This window comes from Hermetia illucens, chromosome 2 (genome assembly GCF_905115235.1).
Source record: "Hermetia illucens chromosome 2, iHerIll2.2.curated.20191125, whole genome shotgun sequence".
Lineage (NCBI taxonomy): Eukaryota > Metazoa > Arthropoda > Insecta > Diptera > Stratiomyidae > Hermetia > Hermetia illucens.
The window spans coordinates 162,670,829-162,687,264 of record NC_051850.1 but is presented as its reverse complement, the minus strand read 5'-3'; the positions used below and the strand labels follow the sequence as shown (position 1 = coordinate 162,687,264).

Below are 16,436 nucleotides of genomic sequence, written 5' to 3'. Positions count from 1 at the left end.
AACACTTGTGCTAATACGGGCGGGATTTATTTATTCAACAAAGTCATTTTGATCATTTCAATTGTGCAATTCCACTTGATGTAATGCAAAGATGAACTGATGTGGTAGATTTTGGGCATGGTAAATAGAGTGTGTGTTGTCATGGTCATTGGAATCAATACCTAGGCCGAATGTCTTCTTCTGGGATATAAAAGTGCCTGGCAATATGAGATTGCAATCAGTCAACGCCATTCATCTCAAACCAGCATTAGCTATCCAAAAGCTCCATTATCTACCACAATGAAATTCACTTTGGTTGTTCTGTTCGCTGTTTTCTACTTTGCTTCTGCTGCCCCAGTTGATGACAGCAAGAACGCTCAGATCGTGCGATATGACAGTGATAATATCGGTATCGATGGATATAATTTCGCGTAAGTTTCGAAAAATCGCGCCTTTAAAAGGATTATAATAAAAAACTTTCTTTCATTTTTAGATTTGAAACAAGCGACGGAACATCCCGCCAAGAGCAAGCTCAGCTGAAGAATATTGGTGCCGAAAACCCTGCCCTTGCTGTACGTGGCTCAGTGAAATGGATTGGAGCTGATGGACAACAATATGCACTCAACTATGTTGCCGATGAAAATGGTTTCCAACCAGAAGGTGCTCACTTGCCACACGCTTAAATGTTGATAATTGTGTTATATTTGTTATAAATAAAACTATATTTATTTAAAGATTCCGTTTTTCTAAAATGATGCAAAAGTAAAATATTCAGATTTGGTCTAAAAACGAAAGACTTAAGGCAGTAACCCGTTTATTAATATGAAAAATTTTGTGGAATTTTTTTCAAAATATCATCAACAAATTCTGGTATATTTTCGATAGAGATTCTAAAAATCTTCTTTACCGGATGCATTTTTTTCGAGGGAATACCACATTCACAAGGCAAGCAAAGGTAGAAGGACTTGAAGCTTTGCCCACCCCATAATGGGTATTAATAACAAGAAAGGAAGCCATAAAAAAATGTGTGGCTCGGATCCTGATTGCCTATCTGATTGTATCAAGGGTAGGTACTCCAACTAGATTAAATAGGGAAAGGGAAGATCCACTTCTAGCTCGAGGTGCAGCTGTTGAATCGGGATTGTAATTACCGAAAAGCAGGGAAAATTAATGATGACTTCCGATACAGCTGTAATATCGTGGAAGTTCAAAAATTAAGAATCCATTCTAATTTTTACATAAATTCACCACTACACCGTTCTTTTTCGTCCTAAAAAAAATGTAGATTAGCTTCGGCCGGCTTAGGCCTGAAATAACTAGGTGGTTTTAAACATCAGTATAATTCTTACCCAGGCAAGGGAGCAAATAACACCCAGTAACCACTATGATTACACTGCGCCTAGGGAAGAAGCAGAGGCAGCGTCTTTGGCCTGTATGAAACCGTTAGTTGTCTATACAAATTTGTTTAGCTGATCTTACATTCTTATTCTAGGATCTTTAACCCTGCCATATTTTTTGATTGTTAATAAATTTGATCTTCAGAGCTCGGTTGAGTCGCGCCCTACCTATCAAAGGCAGTAATTTACCCGAACATAAAGCGATTTGCCTGGAAGCGGCTTACCCGAAGGCCCGTTTTTAATCGAAAGCCTCTTTTACTTGAATGCGATTACTGGCACAGAAACAGATGGCAACAGGTTTTTGACGCCTGTGCGGTGAAGGTTTCAGCTCATCCACTGCAAACTCTGGCTGAATACGTGCGTAGCCTGAGCCTACACTGATATCTTCCATCGAAATTAAGGTTGCGCCTTCAACAAATTTCGTTTGTTTGTTTCTAGTGAAATAGCTACGGTTTTGAGAGGCAAGCTCACAGTAGAGCCCCTTTTGCCAAAACAAGGTTAGTTGAAATTGCCGACGCAGCTTCCCTCAGGACTTTCCGGAGCGCCTGCCCGTATCCTTGAAGCGTCCCACTTATCGAACATCTTGGGAGAACAGATTCCACCGCATGGTGTGGTCAGCAATTGTCGCTCCTCCTTAATGTATGACCTATCTGCTGCCACATCTGCTTTCCAGTCACATCGGGTATGGGCCCAGGCCCAGCAGATAACTGCTTTTAAAGATTTTAGACAAAGCAGCGAAAGCGGATCTAGCGCTGTTAATGCGTCGGGGAACATTCAGTTCGAAGCCTCCGTCGACAGAATCCAGAATCCATTTTAATGCTCTTCCTATTAATGCAGATAGGAAGAGTGCGGTTACCCGCCAGACTGGCAGCCTTACTTTTGCTGAGGTCAATTGGCAGTCGAACTCTACTTACCTCTCTTTCCAGATCCAGAGCTATTTGAACAAGGTCCATGACTTGATGAGAGATCAGACAGATGTCATCAGTGGAATCGAGATGTTTGAAGAAATATGTAATAGCTCATTGAACACATCTACGTCCCCCGGCAGACAGGCAGCGTGAAGAACGTCACCGATAACAAGAAGAAACAATTTCGATAACAAAATGCAACCCTTGCGGACTCCGCTTTGGACCTCGAAATCCTCCGAGATTTTACTTCGGTATGCCACGTGACGTTTTACGCCATCATGTGTCGCTCTGTCTCTCTGTAAGATATCGGTTTTCAGACTTAAGAGGGCGTGTTCAACAGAATCTAGGATAGAATTATTCAGATTGGTAGCTTATCGTTTGATTTAGTAGCTCGAAGATTTTGGTGGCGGTTGAGGGAATAGAGACAGACCTGTGTCTATCAGTAAAGAGAGGGTTTTCATTTTCTGGGAAATAAGAATGATCTGCGCAGAAGTGCGCGTTTAGCTAACAATGATTAAAGATTTGGGACTGTGAATTGCGGAGGATTTATTGAGGATAAGTGTTGGGATTTTGCCAGGTCCGGTCGATTTTTTTGCTTTTACTGTACTTAATAGACCTTGTGACTGTTTTGAAGTCGACGGAGTTAATTAATGGGTTAGAGTCAATGAGCCTAGCTAGGGGAAGTGGATGCTGGAACAGATCGGATCGTCTGATTGTTCGGGAATATAATGGTGTGGATTTATGGAAGATGATTACTGCATTGACTTCCACTTTGAAGCTTTGGTGATCAATGTAGAGTGTGTAATGATGGGCCTTACTTTTTCAGGAAGGAAATATTTTGGAGTAGGATGCCATCGCGACTGACAGCTTTGCCAAATCGCGGGGTGGCTTTTCGGAGTTCCATGAGTGTATTTTAATTGAGTTCTTTATTGGTCAGACGGTTATGGAGAATGACGATCCTATCACGGATAAAAGAATCTATGTCGTGGATATCGCCCTTCAGGAAGAAATATTGCGGGGAATATCTGTAGATTCTTTGCAGCGTATATATTAAAAGAAGTCTCTCAGGAGAGAGACAAAGTTGCGGTGATTGAGAGTTTCTTTGGCACAAGTCTGTAGCAAATTTCCTGAATTGCTTTAGTGTACTGGCAAACTGAAATCCGGTTACTTTAGGTAAATTGACTTCGGGAAAACTTGGATTTAATGCGCCGCCAGTTAGCGTTTCTGATCTTCTTTAATTTTTGTTTCTCTCTTTGATAGGCAGGAATCCCTCCTTTAGTTGGCCCCATAAGTGGAAACACAGGGAAAAAATACTTCTTTACTTTAAGGATTACTTTCTTCCTCTTCCTTCTAGCAACCCGTTGAATTACTATTTTTAAGAAATGTCTGCGTATTAAGTAGTTAGGTGTTGCCAAGGATGGGAACCACACCAAATTGTCCGACTCATATTCCCGAACAAACTGGCAAATAAACAAGCAAGCATGCTTTCTTGGAAGCACACCAATTCAAAATGCCTAAAAGCTGCCTGGCGTCCTGGCCTAGACCATCGCTCCATCTCAGGCAGGGTCTGCCTCGTCTTGTTTTTCTATCATAGATGTTGCCCTTCTAGACTTTTCTGGTGGGATTATCCTCATCCTTACGGATTAAGTGACCCGTCCATCGTAACCTATTGAGCCGGATTTTATCGCTCATAGATTTCGTCGTTATATAGGCTAAGGAATCCTCCATCCTCATGTAGGGGGCCAAAAATTCTTCGGAGGATTCTTCTCTCGAACGCGACCAAGAGTTCGCAAGTTTGGGATGGAAAAATTCTTCAATCACCTGGATATAACGATCAGAGGTAACTGTACTTGCCTTGTCGTTTTCTTTAAAAAAAAACAGGGTCCAATAATGCCCGGTCTCGATAATGCATACCAAACAGTCGATGTCCTTTGGAATCCTGGTAGTTTTCGATTCCATAAACGTGTCCACTGACTGGACAATCGGTTTCCGATCAGAAACTGGGCCTGCACATACGATTTTAATTTTTTTTTTCTAAATGCACGCTGAGTTGTGTATGGTGTAATGGCTCTTCTTCAAAAAGACCGCTGCAATGCTATTTCAACAGCTTTATATTGGGGCAGAGCATTGGCTGCCTTCTGAGTAGCATTCGGTCTGTACAGAGAGCGCATGTTCCATGAGGAAATGCGCAAATCGTTATACCGTTTTCGTTGCCGGGTTCCATCCTGTCTAAGGCTCCTTCCGTGACTTCGTTACTCCGGTTTTCTGCGTAGGTTTGTCAGCTCTACCCAACCTCTAATTTAAAGAGTTGGTACCATTTGTTCCATTTTCAGGCTCGGGAGACTCGTCTTCTTTCTTCTCCGTCCGCAGTTTTTCATTAAGAAAGAACTAACAGTGATCACCACAGGAAGTGGAGATAGGGTTTCTTAGTAAAGCTGTTGGTGTTGGTTCAGCAAGCGTTTCCCAGATTTTATGCTTCATTGCGGGTACCAATCCACGTTTCGCCCTGGAACCTTTTCTACTCATTGGCCGTCATCCATAAGTTGAGTATTCCTAAAATACCCTCTATTATCTGCAAATTCTGATAGGCTAGAAACCGAAGTATCCATGGTGAATTGAGCAATTTTTTCCATAATCCTCAATGATTTCTACGGAGATGAAGGTGTAGTTGAGGCTGGTACTCTTCAGTGTTCCGTGAAGTAAGCTTTATTGAAAACTGCGAAAAGCTAAATTTACGCAGATGTCATTCAGTATTTGGCCGAAGTGCTCGCATACGTAGGATGATAATTTTGTATAGGCACCGTCTTTGGTAGTCCTCACTTTTATTACCTTAGTATGGTGTTTCGCTACTACCTTAGTACCTTGTGTTTCATGCTGTGAATCTCGATCTCAGGTAATGATTGAATTTCCAACCAGACTGTTTATAGGGGAATCAAGGAGGTCCTCTTTTTAAGGTTTTGTGTGAAACAAAACCGTCTATCCGTCTGTCTGTCTGTCCGTCACACCCGATTTATTCGGAAACCGATGTACCGATTGTCCCTTTAGATATAGCCAGTGACGCCATTTTCTGTTAAGTTTATGGAATGGAGGGTGGTCAATTTTTTTTAAAAAAATGTGCCCATGTGGGGTGTCAAATGAAAGGGCTCAATTAGTACATTTTGAAACTGGTTCCATATTTGATATATAGGTGAGGTCTGGATCTCAGAACCTATCCAACCTAAAAATTTGAAAAAAGTCGCAGTGATGCACCTCTACCAAATCTAGGCCTCAAAATACATCCGCTTGCAATGTCTGCACAAATAAAGTTAATAATAGTATATTTCCACATTTTAAAAATTTACCCGGAAACCCCCCTTATGTCCACCCCAGAAGTACAAAGCACGGATGTAAGGGATAACATAGTGCACAATTTGGTAAATTTTGAAGAAAATCAAATCATTATTAACAAAGTTATAGGAGGTGAAACTTTGCCATTTTTTGAGAATTTCGTGCATTTTACAACATGTATGACGTCATCATCGCACATCAATTCCTCAATACCACAACAAAGTAATTTCATATGAATGGGTTCGTAAAGAATTATTTTGTTTTAGTTTTTTAGTCATTTGTATATGAATATTAATTTCTCCAAGCACACCTAAGACGTGCTAATGAAGTATGCGCCGTTTTTAATATGCGCACTATATATGCACATATGTATGCTTTTGCGCACGAAATAAATCGGAAATATGGATACGATCAATTTATATACGCGCATATATATGTACAGTATTCGGAAATAGGCAGTTTGTTTGTTTAGTGTGAGGACAAAATCTGTGGCTGTAATATGTACGTATGTCTTGTAGTTTGGAAAAATATGAAGGATTTTGTTGGATTTGTATCTGATACGGAGAGAAAAATGTGCTTTGAAGTTTCTTACATAAGATGAACACAAAACCTTTTTAACCGAAGCGCGAGTTTCCGGTATTCCGACTTGTTTCAAATGTTCGTCGCGGTCACCCCCTTAAAAAGTTTTATCTTAAAATATGATTTTGTTGATTTTCTCATTGTAAAGTTTGAATCTTCAACTCTACCGCCGGAGGGAGAGGGGATAAAAGGGTTGACAAGAGGAAGACGAAAATCCCCGTCCCTAGGCCCGTTAGGGAATCGGCGTTCACCCTACCCCATTAAAAACTATGACGCCTCATACTAGGAGACTTGTTAGCACTGATGAAGGGTGATTTCTGAAATATTGGTATTTGCAAGACCAGTGAATAACACGAGCGAATAGAGAAAACAAGTTTTGATTATTTCAGATACTAGGAATACTTTTGCGTCATAACTATAGGGATAAATTTCGAACCCCACCCCCGAAAGAATAAGGGGTGCGAAGGAGAATAGAGCGAAAGTAAGTAAATCTCACATCCCCGCAATCCTTTAGCGGCGTTAAAGTGGGAGGGTCGCACTTTTCTTATCATTCCCCGGTTCGCGAGTGGGGTAAGCAAATCAAACTTAACGTTAATTATGAAAATACCTCTTTTTAGGAGCGCCATAACTTTTTAAGAGGATGACCGCCAAGAGTTTTTATAATTGTTTGAAGCAGGAGTGATCGGCTCATTTTTTTAAGAAACCACCTTCCTCTTTCCCCATCATATCCCTCATCCTCACTTCCTCTGGCAATGGGATTGAAAATTCAAACTTTACTATGAAGATATAAAAAAACCAACTTGTGGCGCCATAGCTGTCTACAATTTCGAGGGAAAGACCGCCACGATTTTTCACCGAAATGGGAGAAAAAAACATTTCCTTTCCCTCCATAATCGATGCATCACCTTCAAGGATAGTATTGAAAATTTGACCTATACCAGATCTCGTTCCTCATTTTCCTCAGCACCGAGTGGCTGTTCATACATAACGCTTATATCATCCCAAAAGTCCCTCGTAAGATAACCGAACGGTATCTGCAAATTATTTGCAACATTTTTACCATTACAGAATGCAAAAACCTTCAAAAATGCACATTACAGGCTGTTCATGAATATGCTCAAATATCTAAGATACCCACATTCACACAAGCTGAAGACATCTAATAAGTTTTCAACACATTTGGCCAGAACCTGCCGATAATCAAAGCTTTAGCAATTTTCAAGAGGCATTTGGAAATTTATCTTTTTCCACTGATCATTACGCAGATAAATCGAATATCTATCAAACAGAAATTGAATAGCTTTAGGCGAATTAACAAAAATCGGCTCACTAATGTTAGCCGCTGTTTTGAAATATAAGCTTGAAGACAACACAGCCATTCATAAAGACATGAATCTTCACACCTCAGAGGTAAAAGCAAACGATTAGTAGCGAAATCAAACATAATTTCCCATTACCACTTGCATGATGAGTACTTCGCAAAATATTGACTTACCATCACCACCGTGGGCCACAAGCGCGGTCGTGCAAATAAAATGTTGCATTTTGCATTGACACCTTCCGAGCCCATGAATTATGGGATCATCTCATCACCGTCGCCATGAAAAACCAATTAAGTAATATTTTTTGGCATAAATTCTGAACACGGAAATGACATAAAAAGATATTTAGATATCCCAAAAGCATAAAAGTAACACCTGGCTCAAATCTGCAATGGTAATCGGGGGTCAAATTTCGGTCAAGCATGTTAAATGTCTCGTGCCATTCATCGTATGTAAATGTGGTGATGCTGATATCATCAAAACACATGTAATGCATATGCTTAGCCAAAACTGGGCAAGATGCGTCAAATAAATAATCGGAGGTCGCCATCGCGTCCTTAGGTTACCAACCAGCCAGCCATAGCTGCATTTGAATCACACAATAAATATTTAGATTTGTGCAATGAAATTTGTTGAATATCTAAAGTATCTTTCGTTTATTGATGTTCGTTTTGCATTTTAACTACATCAACTGGAATGAATCAATGAATTTTAAAACTCAGAACTTTTGGCTTTCATGAGAACTGCATGAATGGAGACCACCGACTCCACTCCAAACCACATGGAATCTGATTTGCCTAAAAACTACCAAAGATTGTCGTCAATGGAAATCAATTTGAATATTTAACTTTAGCCATTTTTAACATAAACCTATAATTATAATTTATTCGTTGTTTCTCAATAATGCCTTTGACCGCAGTGAAATCATACCTTCGGCCATTTTCAGCCATTGCCGTGCCATCTTTCTATAGATGTAAGTTTTGTTTAATTTTAAAACCACAGAAGGAGGCGTCTTAGTGTTAATTATTTCAAAAAATCCAATCAAAATTTTGTAAATTTTCGCAAAAACACTCACAAGCGTGTCACAAAATATTGGTAACAATGCACATTCAGGGACAGTATTTGGAAATTTCAAATAAGTTGGAATAGCTCCAAAATAAAATTTATAATTTGAATATTTAAATTATTTTGAAAAGAAACGAAGACATCAATGGGCTTATTGGAGTTTCGATTCACTATATAAGCATTTTCGACTGAGTAGCCAATCATCAGTTCAACAGCTTCTCTTGAGAAGACATCTGGATTACCAGCTCCAAGGAATACTTCAGTAAATTAAAACCATCAACATGAAATTCATCGTTGCCTTCGCCGCCCTTTTGGCTGTAGCCGTTGCTGTTCCAATTGACGATCCACGTGCTGCTCAAATCACCCGCTACGAAAGCGACAATATCGGAACTGATGGATACAAATTCGCGTAAGTATTCTACCTACCAACTACCTGTGGACTCCTTTACAAGTGGATAGATAACCAAGGATTTTTCCTACAGTTTCGAAACCAGCGACGGAACTGCCCGCCAAGAGGCCGCTGAAGTAAAGAACCTTGGAACTGACCACGAAGCCATCGCTGTCCGTGGATCAATCAGCTGGATCGCCGCTGACGGTCAACAATACTCCCTCAACTTCATTGCTGACGAAAATGGTTTCCAACCAGAAGGTGCTCATCTCCCACGTGCCTAAGTCCCTCCCTTCCTTTATCCTTATAATCTAGACTGTTTTATCCTAATAAAAATGTTTTATTGAATTTGAAGTGATTTAGCGAATTCTAGGTATTTATGGATTAAGCGTCAAACCATAGTGATTATAGTGGTAATTTCTAATGGTAACTGCTCCTTTGCCCGAGTATCATCTCAGGAATACTACTGTTGTCAGGAGTTCCTCTTTGATTATCATTGCCCATACTTTCATCTTCATACTCAAGTATCTTCTCACCAATCTTGTTCATAGTACTTACTTTCAGTCTCCTTGCCAGTCTTCATCTTCATTACGCTGCCAATGCTTATTGCCTCTTGTTAGTACTGTTCGGCCTTAACTGAGTTCCTCCAGTATTTTTCCAGTTTCCTGATCGAGATGATACCATCATTTCTAGTGAATACCCTTTATCCATTGGTCGGACCATTGGCTTCTGCGAAACTTTATCCGTTGTGCTCATTCGGCCAAACAGGATCGGACAGACAGGGCAAAGTTGCTTGATGGCAACGATCCTTGTTATTTGGGAACCAAGTCGACTCACATCTCCCTGTTGGTAGCCCTGGATAACCACTAGTCAACCTTCTGGTAAACTATCGTGGGCGGCGGTAACCACGGCGACCCGGCATGGCATTGATTTATGATATGTCAAACGATTGGAATAGGTTGCACATAAGCCGACAGCTGTGGTATTCTATTACCTTACACAAGAATGACATCTCGTGGAAACGCCTCTGTCCCGATAATATCCTTGGCACAGCTAATGAGGTGGAAATTTTCAGAAGACTCTGACCTGGACACGCCAGAGTGTGGTATTTTTACCCACTAAAACCACCCCCGTCTCCTCCCTATCCCCTGGAACCATCATAAGCTATTACCTCACGGTGCGGAATTAGCTTACTTTAGCTATTTTTCCTATCTTCTAATCGCCTCCCTCACCTCTTGCACTTTTCGCAGTTTGCCTTCTGCACTCCTTCTGCGCTGTTAGCTTTCTCCTCACCACATTTTTTGGTATGAGTGCTACACCTAAAGTTTCCTCTAGGTATCACCTCTCCTCCCTGAATCTCGGACAATGAAAGAATATATGCTCTAGATCCTAGTTAATGAGCATTACATAATATGCGAAATGCCTTTCTCCAAATAGGGGTGACATAACGCACCATCGAGCTCACCGCCTTGGCAATAAGTAGCCTACAAGTATACCGTGGCCCTCCCACTTTCGGCATTATCTTTATTAGAGCCATATTCGCCATGGATCCCTTGCCACAAGCATATCGCACGTGTTGTTTAAAACTTAACTTCGTATCTATCATCACTCCCAAGTATTTGATGGTCGGTTTGGAAATGATGATTTCATTGTCGATTCTAATTCGGGCATAATTTCGCTTCCGGCGCTTTGTGATGAGGACCGCTCCATTTTTTCCTCCGCAAATGCCAGTCCAACGCCCTTTAACCAGGCGTTAACAGTACTGTTGTTTCCTAAGAGTATAAACCAGCATCCTCTAGATGCTTCGCGTCTGCAACCACTGCTATATCATCAGCATAACTCACCACTGTGGACTCTTCTAGAACCAGGAGGTTCAGTACATCATTGTCCCACCAATCGTCACCAGGCACTTTTGTAGAAGGTTCTAATTCCGAATTAAATGCATTCCTCACGTCCGGGGTCGCTACCACGCAATATTTGTCGGTAAAGCCACTTCCGTGAAGTTAGTAACCATTTTGATGGCATCAATGGCCTCCTTGGCCTTCGACAATTGGGAGTAACCTATTGTAAATTACCCGCTCCAACATTTTCTTATAGGAAGATGGATCGTCTGGAGGTTTACCAAGCTTAGGTTGGTACTGTTGAGTACCAATACCGGACATGCAGACCTCGAACAATTCAACAAACATATCTGGTCTGGGTTTTACGGCGAACTTCAGAGTTCTGTTCGGTATGCGGTCCAGGTCCGGAGTTTTATTATCACCTATTCTACTGCAGATTTTCTACACCTCGTCCGTGGTCACTCCAGGGTTTGCTCTCACATTCAGAGATCTCTGAAATGTGTCAATGCCCCTTTCTCTGGGTGAATAAACCCTGAATGATTTTCAACAAGAGAGAAGGATACGTGATTTGTGGAGTGACCGGCCGGTTGTGGCTGTGCCATAACGAGGCGCGCGACGTCCCTGCTCACAAATCACAGAGATCATTTAAGACAACGACACTTTCTAGCGAAGATATCCGCTTGCAGCTGAGATTCAAACTAAAATAACAACACCAACAACAGCACAACCGGCAATAGCCGAAATTTTTAGAACAAGCAACAATACGTCACGCTCACCTATTCTGGCAATAAAATGGTAGATTTCACTTTAAATCCCTCTGCAAGAAGCGGGAAGTTACGAAAAAGTCGAAAGACCCACTGTCCTAACGGTAAAAGCAGCTAGAAGTGAAAAAGGAGTGGCACCATAGAGGTTAAGAAGACGCCTTCGAATTCAAGTTCGTAAAAGGGACCACGAGAAAACATTTCAAATTCCGAACTGCGTGACATCCCTTTATCGTGAAAAAAAGTGACGAACTCCCCAACCAGGCGGAAACGCAAAACGTCTCACCGTAGAGGATGGAGCTCATCCAAAAGACAAGGGTAGAGGAGGAAACCCTACTCAATAAGTGCGGGGATTCCCTACCGAAAATTGAAGCTGCTATCAACGTACAGCGAAACATTTCCATGGATGCTAAAAAGGGCATAACGGAGATAGAAGAACTACTGAACCTCATTCGACACCAGCGAAACTCGTGGAAGACAGCCAAAGGAAAACAGAGGAAAACGCACATAGTGCAACCCCAAGGTGCACAAAATGCACTGCTCTCAGCTTGCTAGAGAGGGGGAAAACAATCGACAAAAAGAATCAAGGGGAAAACAGCGTGGATCTGCTGATAAGGACGCAGCAAGAAAAAATCCACGCGATGGTACCCAAACAGACCAAGCAGCGTCGAAAAAGGAGAAAACTCAGCAACAACAACGTAAGTCGAATAGCACCGTCAATGGCTCCACTATAGCGAAGTCGAAGTCGACTACGTCGGTAACATCGGCGTCAAAAAAAAGCGAAGGGGCAAACCATGGACATCAAGCCGAACGAAGGGAGGTCTTCCACGAAAGCTCTCCGAGAAATTCTTCAACAACGCCAAACCAGAAGACGCTGGAGTAGATGATAAATCTATCCGGCGAACTCAAACCGTTGTTGAGCTTAGATCGAAGACCGACAAAAAGAGTACGCTCTGGTATGAAAGCAATGGTCTCCAGCCTAGAAGGGATGTGCACCCTTGGAATAAGGGATATGAATTGTCTCACTAATACGGAAGAGGTGGAGGAAGCAATCAAAAGGGTTTACCCGGATGTGAACAACCTTAAGGTCTATAAATTTCAGGGGACAAAAATTGGTCATTGACCCTTCCCCTGAGAATACAGCTAGCCAAGTTTTCCATTGCGAGAGATCGGTTGGATTATTTGTATGTAGAAAGGCGCAGGGCGGTTCCAACCAGCTGGGGGCTGGCTGTTGCAAGTGTGGCGAATTCCTGAAGCAATCATAGAATTCGCGTCGCGATGTTGGAAGAACTCTGGGCAATCAATGGCTGCGCCAGTAGTTTGCCTGCAGGCATACAGACAGGCGGCCGTTGACAAAATAATGAACAATACGCGTCTGTGTTGAGAGTCTCACTAATGAGTGGAGCGTGTATGTCAGACGAAAGTGCTTCATAAGCATGTGCTGTCCACCCACCAACAACCTGGAACAGTATATCGCGTACGGGAGGGATATTTCCCTGCATTCTGGAAGATGTCCAGAGTTATTATGCCCCTGAAGTCGTCAGAGAAGAATAGGAGTAATCCTCGGGCCCTTTGCAAGGTCCTGGAGAGAATTAAGATCTATTGACTAGGGATAAAAACATCCCAACTGATGCCGGGCATGCAGTATGACTTCCGAACTGTGAGCTTTTATTGCCCGTCTTTGGAATCTTTGTAAATCTAAAGGAATGATAGCCTGAATAAGTTTCTTTTTTTCGCGGAACATTGCTTCCAATCAATGTTGTGTTCTATGTGGAGCACATTCAGATCACTGGTTCCATGTCCTTCGTATCTCTCCAACGTACAACATGGGCATCCAAGTAGTGAACGACATCTTTGATTTTAGGCAATAGATGGAGTAATAACACGCTTCGTTGCGCTAATGCACAGCCATCATTTTCGTGAGGTTTGTGTTAGTGTTATCTTGTGAGTTCTTTTGTGTTGGGTTATAGACAGAGCGATAGTTGACTGGAGGAAAAGTTTCATTGTGGTGGCTGATTCCAGTCAACCCGTTGGGAGTTCGGAGGACCATCAAACCCGAATCTTCAATAAACTCACTTGAAGTAGGTCTTGGCACGAAGCCTTACTAGAGGTTATCTGGTACCATGAGGACCGGGATAGCCTTCTGAGAACGGGAATATGTTCTCGACTCAGTTATTCGCGGTTTGCACCCTTGTGGAAGTTTCATTGAGGTTTGCTGGCAGAGCTCCTTGTAGATTCAAGCATAGACTTCTGCTGTACAACGGAGTCGCGGTATTCTCCAATGGTATGGTCTCCAAATCAATCAATGTGCGAAGACAAACATGGGATTACACCTACACGGCAGGTATTCATGTTAAATCTTCAGGGCCTTCATCCGTTTTTCCCTGAATGCGTGTAGGTTCACAGCTCCTCCTGCGTACACCAAGGATCGGTACTTCGGCGACAAGATGCTTTAATTGGTTATGTCGACTACATCCCGCGAAAAATTGACTAGACTAACTAGGCTGATCATGGCCAATGCACACCGCCAGATCAAAGCAGAGTCTAATGATCAGCAGTATTCAAGATCCCCAATGGACTTCGACAGGGGCTTTTCTCTGTCGCATTCCTCGTGGACGACGCCAATTGATATTTAAGTAAGATATTATTGAACACCGCCCAAACCAACCTAATAACAGATAAAGGATAGAATAATTTATACAGACCGATGTTGGACTCAGGCTTCCCGGGGAAACATAAAATATTAAGCGACAATTCTAAGCGGATGTCTTATCCGTCAAGGGAGTGGACCCTATGAAACTGAAATTTTACGCCGCATAGCAATCTAACTTCAATGTCAATAACCAAAAACACTAATTGAAACGCAGAATTACCCGCTGAAATCCAAAATCAATGGCCTGATATTGTCCTTGATAACGCCTTAGATAGTGCTCATCACTTTTTCTCTTCTTTTTTATTCCTTCCACTATTTCTTGAGTTTTGTCATCGTTTATGCTACAGAAGCTTCCTTGGTCCAAGGCACCATCTCCCTAATGTAATTTTTCACTGACAAATCCGCTCTCCATTGTTTTTAAACCTATAGGTAACTTCTGAACTATTTATACGTTAGTGGAAATCCCTGTTCACCACTACACCAACTATTCCATTCCGGCAGGTGGCTGCCCAAAATTACCGGCTCAAAACCCAAAGACCCCCTCCGGAAATCAAAGACCTCCTCTTAGGAAACCTAAATTTATAAAATTAAAAGGGAGCAGGATTAGACATCTAATTTCACAAACACTACCTAGTCCAACCATGAATAACATTTGTGAAGCAGATATTCCAAAACAGCAAAAATTTCCGCATTTCTAGATGAAAGCGGTACATAGAAAGCTTAATGGTCAAGTAAACTATCATGAAATGCAGAACACACAAAAGGGCTGCTGAATGGATGACTTAGAATTTATTGTTCAGGCAACAATCAAGGACTGAATGAAGACAATGGCAAAACATTCCCTCCTATACCAAACAACGAAGCACGAAACCTAGTAATCACAGAGGATCAAGAGTCTAGTTCGATTGTCAGCAACATTACTATTTCTGTAACCATTGATTTAACCACTTTGAATCAGGTCTCCTAAAAATTAATCTCCAAAGATTGCAAATGAAATGAACAACTTACTGGCAGTTATTCCCTTATATTAAAATATTTATAAACAATTCAATAAACACATAAAAATGATAAACAGGTAGGAATCATAGTCGCATTTTCAACATCGTCTCTATTTTGGTAAATGTGCTCCTTCCGGCTGGAAACCATTTTCATCCGCGATAAAGTTTATCGTGTAAGTTTCTCCGTCAGCCCCGACCCAGCTAATGGTACCTCTGATTGCAATTGCTTCGTTCTCAGTTCCTGCATTCTTCAACGTTGCCTCCTCAGTTCTTTTGACACCGTCACTGGTCTCGAATCTAAATAAATTAAGGAAGAAATTACTAAACTTTTTGAAACTGAAGCACTGATATCAGATATGACTTGTTTTGGTCCAAAATTTCGATTAAGAATTTCGTTGTAATTTTTGGCGGTTTCACGAGGAATCTATTTGGAGAAGGTTTAAGAAAATGAACTACTCACGCGAATCTATATCCATCGATTCCAATGTTATCACTTTCATAGCTAATAATTTGAGCGTTCTTTGGGTCATCGAGTGGCTTAGCATTGGCCACAATCAAAATACCTAAGAAAGCTGCTAATGCTACGATCTGCAGTAAATTGAAAACAATCGAAACTGAAATTTTCCTCCTTAAAGTGGTTGCTATGGGTCCTTACCGACTTCATGATGGCACTCGATTAGCAAAAATCTAAAAACTTGCTCACTGGAGAACGCGCACTTGTGGCTTACAGTTTGTTTTAAGTGCACTTGCGGTTGTTGCGATTCAGATAATTGTGCATCTTCTTTTATATGGGTTGCGATCCGACGAATGCAATTTGCAATACCTTAAAGACATTTAACCCCACTAGCCGGATAGTGACTTCAGGTACATTAATGTACTTGCAAGACATCACAAGATGTTGTTCAAAGATGTCTCAAACGCATATCCATATCCATTAGTAATGCAAAAGATGTGCAGTAATGGTCTATCGTCAATGCCGGTGCATCATTCAAAAACTTTATTCCATGTCACACATATTGTCGCGTCTTTGGCTGCCTCGAAAATCGCACATTACCCTCAATGCCGTACTGCCGGCCAACCTGACCAGGCTCAGTGGTAATGGCTAGAACGTATTACATATTTTACATCTTGTAATCTGACAAGAAAAAAATAAATATCTTCATTATTTTAGATGTGGGTGGAGCTGAGTAACTGCAAGCACCAGGAAATATAGAATGC

At 41.5% G+C, this 16,436-nt stretch overlaps 3 protein-coding genes across 3 annotated transcripts; 2 read left to right on the top strand and 1 right to left on the bottom strand.

Annotated features, from left to right (window-relative positions):
• The first annotated feature begins 203 nt into the window (after positions 1-203).
• Positions 204-715, top strand: LOC119650136 (endocuticle structural protein SgAbd-6-like). Its single transcript, XM_038052668.1, has 2 exons — positions 204-410; positions 473-715. The coding sequence occupies exons 1-2, from the start codon at positions 280-282 to the stop codon at positions 660-662; spliced, it is 321 nt and encodes a 106-aa protein (XP_037908596.1). The 5' UTR covers positions 204-279; the 3' UTR covers positions 663-715.
• An 8,054-nt stretch (positions 716-8,769) lies between these two features.
• Positions 8,770-9,313, top strand: LOC119650137 (endocuticle structural protein SgAbd-6-like). The gene is made up of 2 exons (XM_038052669.1): positions 8,770-8,986; positions 9,060-9,313. The coding sequence occupies exons 1-2, from the start codon at positions 8,859-8,861 to the stop codon at positions 9,247-9,249; spliced, it is 318 nt and encodes a 105-aa protein (XP_037908597.1). The 5' UTR covers positions 8,770-8,858; the 3' UTR covers positions 9,250-9,313.
• Positions 9,314-15,224: 5,911 nt separating this feature from the next.
• On the bottom strand, positions 15,225-16,034 carry LOC119649004 (endocuticle structural protein SgAbd-6-like). The gene is made up of 3 exons (XM_038050947.1): positions 15,874-16,034; positions 15,679-15,806; positions 15,225-15,515 (listed from the first exon to the last, which is right to left on the bottom strand). The coding sequence occupies exons 1-3, from the start codon at positions 15,880-15,882 to the stop codon at positions 15,329-15,331; spliced, it is 324 nt and encodes a 107-aa protein (XP_037906875.1). The 5' UTR covers positions 15,883-16,034; the 3' UTR covers positions 15,225-15,328.
• Positions 16,035-16,436: the final 402 nt, after the last annotated feature.

What these genes read in the sequence shown, in the direction of transcription:
- LOC119650136 (XM_038052668.1), top strand. Translation starts at nt 280, where the DNA reads ATGAAATTCACTTTGGTTGTTCTGTTCGCTGTTTTCTACTTTGCTTCT. An exon ending in ATCGATGGATATAATTTCGC is followed by an intron (nt 411 to 472) that starts GTAAGTTTCGAA and finishes TTTCATTTTTAG; the next exon opens with ATTTGAAACAAGCGACGGAA.
- LOC119650137 (XM_038052669.1), top strand. Translation starts at nt 8,859, where the DNA reads ATGAAATTCATCGTTGCCTTCGCCGCCCTTTTGGCTGTAGCCGTTGCT. An exon ending in ACTGATGGATACAAATTCGC is followed by an intron (nt 8,987 to 9,059) that starts GTAAGTATTCTA and finishes TTTTTCCTACAG; the next exon opens with TTTCGAAACCAGCGACGGAA.
- LOC119649004 (XM_038050947.1), bottom strand. An exon ending in ATCGATGGATATAGATTCGC is followed by an intron (nt 15,516 to 15,678) that starts GTGAGTAGTTCA and finishes TAATTTATTTAG; the next exon opens with ATTCGAGACCAGTGACGGTG.